This window comes from Asparagus officinalis, chromosome 4 (assembly GCF_001876935.1).
Source record: "Asparagus officinalis chromosome 4, Aspof.V1, whole genome shotgun sequence".
Lineage (NCBI taxonomy): Eukaryota > Viridiplantae > Streptophyta > Magnoliopsida > Asparagales > Asparagaceae > Asparagus > Asparagus officinalis.
Genome location: NC_033797.1, coordinates 4558005 through 4566619, shown reverse-complemented (window position 1 = coordinate 4566619; position 8615 = coordinate 4558005). Strand labels below are relative to the sequence as shown.

General features: G+C 34.7%; 1 protein-coding gene across 1 annotated transcript in view; it reads left to right on the top strand.

Moving 5' to 3' along the window:
* The window catches only part of LOC109836413 (zinc finger CCCH domain-containing protein 54-like), a 7540-nt gene continuing 3279 nt past the window's right edge, over nt 4355-8615 (top strand). Inside the window, 4 exon segments of the mRNA XM_020404306.1 lie at nt 4355-4597; nt 7298-8198; nt 8581-8606; nt 8609-8615. The exon segment at nt 8609-8615 is cut by the window's right edge and continues 93 nt beyond it. Coding sequence (XP_020259895.1) covers nt 7315-8198; nt 8581-8606; nt 8609-8615 — 917 coding nt within the window. The 5' untranslated portion in view covers nt 4355-4597; nt 7298-7314.

Below are 8615 nucleotides of genomic sequence, written 5' to 3'. Positions count from 1 at the left end.
TAGAAACATTTTCATATTGGACGTGAGCTGAAATTCGAGAAATTATGTACATACATTGCTGCAATTTGGGATTAAATAACAAAATGATGTATCACATGTGTGCACCATCTCGTTAAATTATAATGTTGATTTGATTGTATCTCTTCATGATTACGTGATTGTAGCTGTTCGTACCTCCTATGCATAATAATATTTTTAAAGGTTTAAAGTTCCACGTAGTATTATCAGGATGAAAACTAGAATCTCTATTAGAAGCCATCAAAACTATCTACACGTAGAACTACTTTATATTACTAAAACATTCCCAATAATCTCATTTTGATGTTAAATAATATTTTCCCCTTGAAAACTTTGTTTCTTTCTTGCTTATGGCCAAATATCTACTTCATGTCGTTTCTAGCAAGTATTGTATTCTTATCCAGAAAAACGTTAAATGCGCTCATTATCTCAACTAGTGTTGTTATGTCATAAAAATATGGAATATATAGATAATCTCTCACATTATACATTAAGTAATACTATATAACTACTCATTTCATTTTATTATCATTTAACGCAGTTAGGTTGATTTTGTGGATTATTTGCATTTTGTATAATGCATAAAAAAAGACTTTGAGAGAGAAAAACCGAGATTTAAGGCTTTTAACTATTTTCCTCGAAATTAAAAAAAAAGTTTCAAATGGAAAATGCGCAGAGTCTACACTCTGCAAAGGGAAAGCTTCAAATGACACGTGAGCGGGGAGAAAGTTTCAGAGCGACACTTGAGTAGGAAATCCCTTTTATTAGGGGTTTGAGTTTTTTTAAAGGACGTGGGCATTATGAATCTCTGATTTTACGAGGATCCCAACTGCGCACGATCTTAATAAAATCAGTTAGAGATCGATTCGAGATCGCGTCTTTTGCCGAGAATGTCTCCAATCTCCGCTCTTAATCTCTTATTAGCTTCACTCTTTAACTCCTCGTGGGATCGAAAAAATGCCAGCTTTTTGGACCATCTGGTAAATCACAATGATGTATCACTTGTGTGCACCATCTGGTAAATCACAATGTTGATTTGATTGTATATCTTCATGACTATGTGATTGTTTACATTCGTGCCTCCTATGCATAATAATATTTTTAAAGGTTTAAAGTTCCATGTAGCATTATCAGAATGAAAACTAGAATCTCTATTAGAAACCATCAAAACTATCTACACGTAGAACTACTTTATATTACTAAAACATTCCCAAGAATCTCATTTTGGTGTTAAATTATACTTCTCCCCTTGAAAACTTTGTTTCTTTCTTGCTTATGGTCAAATATCTATTTCATGTCATTTCTAGCAGGTATTGTAGTCTTATCCAGAAAAACATTTAATGCGCTTATCATCTCTACTAGTGTTGTTATTGTCATAAAAATATGAAATATACAGATAATCTCTCACATTAAACATTAAGTAATACTAAATAACTACTCATTTCATTTTATTATCCTTTAACGCACTTATGTTGATTTTGCGGATTATTTGCAATTTATATTATGCAAAAAAAAAGGCTTTGAAAGAGAAAAACCGAGATTTAAGGCTTTTAACTTTTTTGCTCGAAATTAAAAAAAAAGAGATAGTTTCAAAGGGAACGTGAGCAGAGTCTGCAGAGGGAAACCTTTGTAGGACACGTGAGTGAGGAGAAAGTTTCAAAGCAGCACGTGAGTAGGAAGTCTCTTTTATTAGGGTTTTGAGTTTTTTTAAGGACGTGGGCATTACGAATCTGTGATTTTACGAGGATCCTAACTGCACATGATCTTAATAAAATCAGTTAGAGATCGAATCGAGATCGAGACTTTTGCCGAGAATGACATAATTCTATTTTCTGCAGGTTTACGGGAGCACTTGGCAGTATAATTTTGTGTGACATTCTAGAATAGTGGAGCTCAAGGGATTGCCAGTTGAAGTATAACTGTGTTTCCTCAATGCATATACAGTGAAGGAAGCAGGAGTTGATTCCCCAGTTTCACTTCACCTTGCTCTATGAGTTGAATAGCATGTCTCATTTGAATAATTAATTCATCTAATGCACGTTTCAACTCCATACTCAAACCATCATTAGACAGAGAAATGTATTGAATAATTAATTCATCTAATGCACGTTTCAACTCCATACTCAAACCATCATTAGACAGAGAAATGTATACTAAAAATGATTAGGGTTGATGTGATGAACACTAATGAGTCTTTCACTGTCTCAATATAAAGATGTTTATATTTCCTCATTAATATTTCTCCAACATTGCTATCAATTTTATACATGTTGAGTTCTCCTGCAAATGTTGGAGTAGAGGATCATTGATGCTGCAAGAGACTAATTACGAAGGTTTTAACATCCTGAAGTCAACATTTTCTTTTTTTTTCCCATTTCCATAGTTCCTCTCTTTGTTCAACGGTTAGCTTTTGAATATTATCGTCTTATATTGTGTGATAATTTTACTCAATACTTCATGCTGTGACACTTTGAACTCAAAAAAATTCAGCTGTTATTTTGTAATTTGTAACTGTAGTTTTAAATTTCCGCAGACTAGAAACATTTACATATTGGACGTGAGCTGAAATTCGAGAAATTATGTACATACATTGCTGCAATTTGGGCTTAAATAACAAAATGATGTATCACATGCGTGCACCTTCTCGTTAAATCACAATGTTGATTTGATTGTATCTCTTCATGATTACGTGATTGTATACGTTCGTACCTCCTATGCATAATAATATTTTTAAAGGTTTAAAGTTCCACATAGCATTATCAAGATGAAAACTAGAATCTCTATTAGAAGCCATAAAAACTATCTACACGTAGATCTACTTTATATTACTAAAACATTCCTAACAATCTGATTTTGATGTTAAATTATATTTTCCCCTTGAAAACTTTGTTTCTTTCTTGCTTATGGCAAAATATCTATTTCATGTCATTTCTAGCAAGTATTGTAGTCTTATCCAGAAAAACGTTGAATGCGCTTATTATCTCAACTAGTGTTGTTATTGTCATAAAAATATGGAATATATAGATAATCTCTCACATTATACATTAAGTAATACTATATAACAACTCATTTCATTTTATTATCATTTAACGCACTTAGGTTGATTTTGCGGATTATTTGCATTTTATATTATGCACAAAAAAAAGACTTTGAGAGAGAAAACCGAGATTAAAGGCTTTTAACTATTTTGCTTGAAATTAAAAAAAAAGTTTCAAATGGAAAATGAGCAGAGTCTGCACTCTGCAAAGGGAAAGCTTCTAATGACACGTGAGCGGGGAGAAAGTTTCAGAGCGACACTTGAGTAGGAAATCCCTTATATCAGGGCTTTGAGTTTTTTTAAAGGACGTGGGCATTATGAATCTCTGATTTTATGACGATCCCAACTGCACACGATCTTAATAAAATCAGTTAGAGATTGATTCGATATCGCGTCTTTTGCCGAGAATGTCTCCAACCTCCGCTCTTAATCTCTTATTAGCTTCACTCCTTAACTCCTCGTGGGATCGAAAAAATGCCAGCTTTTTTCCGCTCTTAATCTCTTATTAGCTTCACTCCTTAACTCCTCGTGGGATCGAAAAAATGCCAGCTTTTTGGACCATCTGGTAAATCAGATCGAAAAAATGCCAGCTTTTTGGACCATCTGGTAAATCACAATGATGTATCACATGTGTGCACCATCTCGTTAAATCACAATAATGTTGATTTGATTGTATCTCTTTATGATTACGTGATTGTATACGTTCGTCCCTCCTATGCCTAATAATATTTTTAAAGGTTTAAAGTTACACGTAGCATTATCAGGATAAAAACTAGAATCTCTATTAGAAGCCATCAAAATTATCTACACGTAGAACTATTTTATATTACTAAAACATTCCCAATAATCTCATTTTGACGTTAAATTATATTTTCCCCTTGAAAACTTTGTTTCTTTCTTGCTTATGGCCAAATATCTACTTCATGTCATTTCTAGCATGTATTGTAGTCTTATCTAGAAAAACGTTGAATGTGCTTATTATCTCAACTAGTGTTGTTATTGTCATAAAAATATGGAATATATAGATAATCTCTCACATTATACATTAAGTAATACTATATAACTACCCATTTCATTTTATTATCATTTAACGCACTTAGGTTGATTTTGCGGATTATTTGCATTTTGTATTATGCACAAAAAAAAAGACTTTGTAAAAGAAAAACCGAGATTTAAAGCTTTTACCTATTTTGCTCGAAATTGAAAAAAAAGTTTCAAATGGAAAATGAGCAGAGTCTGCACTCTGCAGAGGGAAAGCTTCAAATAACACGTGAGCGCGGCGAGAAAGTTTCAGAGCGACACCTTTGTAGGAAATCCCTTTTAATTAGGGGTTTGAGTTTTTTTAAAGGACGTGGGCAATCTCTGATTTTACGAGGATCCCAACTGCACACGATCGTATTAAAATCAGTTACAGATCGATCGCGTCTTTTGCCGAGAATGTCTCCAATCTCCGCTCTTAATCTCTTATTTGCTTCGCTACTTAACTCCTCGTGGGATCGAGAAAATGCCAGCTTTTTGGACCCGGAAGCTTTATCACTCTCGGTAATCCCCACTACTTCCTTTTCCTTTTCCCCCTTCTTTTAGTTCCCATTTCTTGAATTTCCTTTGGGCGTGTAATCAAGATAGATTTTTTGGGCTTTTTTTAAAAGATTTTCTCCGGTGCTTCTGTAAATTGGTTGTACATTTGTAACGTAATGGTCTCAAGAATGTTACTGTTCATAGAAATGGAAACCCATTTGATCTTGAGTTGTATTTAGCTCTTTGGTTTTTGGGTAATAGGTTTTTGTTTATAGGAATGATGATAGTTGTTTCGTTGGGGTAATTGGTAATATTTTAAGTTAAGAAAAACACAAGAGTTTAGTCTATTTCTTGACTTCGCTCTGTAGCTGTAACTACTGGGATTTTTTTCCCCTTCAGTTTCTATTGATTATGTTTACAGTGATTTTATGTGATAAATTCGGCATTTGTAATTTATTGGTGCCAAGGGTGTTATTATTCATAGAAAATGAAAAACCCATTTGGTTTTATTTGATTTTTGAGTTGTATTTAATTCTTTAATTCTTGATTTGGGTTGTTTCATTGGGTAATTGGTCATGTATTAAGGTAAAAATAACTCAAATTTTAGTTGCCATGTTGAGTGGATTTTCTTTTATTGCAGTGTTGATTGTCTTTTTTCTTTAAGCCCAAGAGACTCCTAGTGTATGTTCTATTAGAGTTTGCAAGGGTATTGTCTATGTTGCGTTATTGATTTTTCGTATGAATGGGTGAATAGGTTTTGCCCTTTTCTTTAACTAGTTTAAAAAGAAAATATTAATAGGCCTTGGTATCTTTTCTTTCCAATTTCATAGTCATTGGGCGTGCTTTGAGTTCTGTTCCTAGAGAATGCTCAGAACTTAGAAAACCCCAGATGGAATTTCTCAACTCCGAGAAATTGTATTTCATATTATGGCTATAAAATCAGGTAGCAATTGTACCATAATAATAGATAATCAACAAGCATTTAACTTGAGTCACTAGCAGGAAATGTGCTCCTATCCCATATGAAACCATTAGTTTGGAAATCCATTTGAATCTTGTTAATCCTCTTTTTTGTAGTATGATCTGGTGCTGATAGTGAGTTTATTAGGAATTGTGCTGTCTTTTGTATATAATTATGTAGAAACATGGATTATTGTATTCTTATGTAGTTCTGGTGATTCTTTTTCTGCTAGGATAGTTATTTCTAACCAATATTTTTGTCCTTTAAGTTATGATAATTGCTTACAAGAGATGAATGATATTAGTAGCAGGCAGCAAGAATTGTGCTTTCAGTGTACAAGAAGCACATATCGGTTGACTGACTCCCAACTGTTAGAAGTTGTCCTGTTGTTTTTGACATTGAAGTAGGCACATTGAGTGCTTTGCCGATTGTTCAAATGTAAAGATACATACATTTATTGAGCACATGTTCAAGATTTCTTATGGAACCCACATTTAACCAAGTCTTCTTCACTCATTCAGCCATCAACAAGTAAAAATTGTCTATTTAGTTTTCTCATAGTCACTGATTATGTACCAAATGTTTTGGTCCCTTTACCAAATGTCTTTTTAAGCTTGGCTTTAATATGGAGGTTAGTTTCTTTCTTACTGCTTTATGTTATAAGTTTAGAATACTGTGACTATATTTATGTAGCCTAGCTTTTGGCACGGTACACTAAAACACAACAAACAGGTGCTAGTTGAATGCTTACTTGCTGCTCCTTTTGTAAATAAAATATGGTTTAACCCTTTGACACTACTCCTCGCAGCACAACAAATTCTAAGAAATATAGCAAGTGCTATTTCTGAACAATGCAGCTTAATTGTTGACTTGACATGCATTGCTCTATGATAGAAATGTTCATGCTGAGGCATAATGTGTCCCTTTAGGTCGTTTCAACTTCATTTTATACTTGACTGAAGAGATGGCTATTTGGTTAAGAAAGAAGATAGTTGGAATAGGATGAAGGATGACCCTTATGAAAATGCAACCGAAATGCTGTACCTATTTGCATGTGCATGCACACAAAAGCCATAACTCTTACTGCTATTCCATGAGGAAGTGTGGAGGTTACATCTATATTATACACTGTGATGCACTGATGCATATGCAACTTGGGACTAAAAACTCATGCTCCTATATGATTTCCTGAGCTTGCAAGAACTCAGTTATTGATGATTTATAGATGATAAATGTTGTTTCTGGTTTGCATCTATGTTGATTAAGAACATTTTGTAATATAAGCTGCAAAAGTATATTATTTGTCTATGGGATCTATGCTTCCTTATCCACAACTACTGCAAGATATTATACTCAAATTCCTAATTTTCCTTTTGTATCATATACATCTGATCAATTATATTCATTTATGATGATGTTGTTTAAAGATAAATAGGAGCATTGGTTTTAAAATCTGATATACGTCTCTCATCTTCTTCCCGTTTATTTTCTGAAATGTTATCTAGGTGGAGGAACTCATTACAAAATAACTTCTAGACTATAACCTTAAATTATTTCTTTTCTTTCTTACAATCAATTGGTTTTGGCTTCGAATTATAATGAAGATTATCTGATCTTTAAAAAATATAACAAGGCTCATTTGAAAATAAGAACTTGTTGTTTTCTTATTTCTTTGATACACCATCACAGCTCCATAAAAATGAGGTCAGTACATGTTTTCTTTCTTTCTTTCCTCACTAGCTCTTTCAAACTTACTATGGCAGGAACTAGATAATTGGATATGGACTTATCAGAACTTGTTAAGATCATCGCCAATAGAATTCAGAAGGTTGAACCAGAGAATGTCATCAAGATAATGGGATGCATCTTTCTAAGAGAGCCTGATGAGCAAGAACTTGTTCAATTGGCCTTTGGCCCTGAAGCCCCATTACTCTCGAAGATTACGGACTCCAAGGCTACCCTAGGGATACTATCCCCCAAGTCAGCTGCAGCTTCATCTCAAGTCTCTGACCATCAATATGCCTCTTCCTTCCCTCCCGTGTCCCGCCCTTTCTCGTCCGTAGCCACCTTTCATCCATATTGGGACCCAGAAATCGCTGCCTCTGAGCACCACCATAGAATCCAAAGCCTCGAGTTCTCCCTTGGAGAAGACTACTCCCTTCGTAGCCAGTCCCAATTCCACTTGGATGACCAAGTGGAATCCACTAATTCAATGGGTAATTACTACTATCAAGAAGCTGGATTACCTCCAAGAACGAGTAGGAGATCCCCAAGCCTTCCAGAATTCCCAATCAAAGCTTGCCATTACTTCTACAAGGGGTATTGCAAGCATGGAGCTAATTGTCGATACTTTCATGGACCGTCCTTTTCTGATGGCTACACTTCTCAGATGTTTGGTCAGAATATCAATGAGTTGGGCAACGAGGATCATGGATTCTCATCCGGATCACTTGAGAAGCTTGAATTGGAAATTGCTGAGCTGTTGAGGTCAAGGAGAGGGGTGCCGGTCTCTATTGCCTCACTTCCCATGTTATACTATGAGAAATATGGGAGGAATCTCCAGGCAGATGGATATTTGACAGAGAGCCAAAGGCATGGTAAGGCTGGTTTTAGCTTGACCAAATTGCTTGCCCGGTTGAAGAATAGTATCCGCCTAATTGATAGGTAAATCAAATGAATGATTATTTAATTCTATTATAATTGAGGGTTAACTGCGGATAGACCCGCTTTCGCATCGCTGTCTTGAACTTACTACCCTTCTAGTTTTGTTGTTGCAGTTTGCAGGTAGACCCCTGAATGAAATGTTTTTGACTCAGGTGGCCTATTTTTCAAAACACCATTTCATCTTTCTTTGAGTGTAAAAGAGTCAAAAAAAGATTCACCCAGGGTTCTATCTGCAACTATAGAACTAGAAGGGTAGTAAGTTGAAAACAGCGAAACTGGGTCTATCTGCAATTAACCCTTTAGTTTATCTTGTTTATTTATAGCAAATATGAAGACACCTCAATTTGGATACCTTCCTTTTAATTTGTGTTTTAAATTGCAGGCCACATGGCCAGCACTCAGTGATATTAGTGGAAG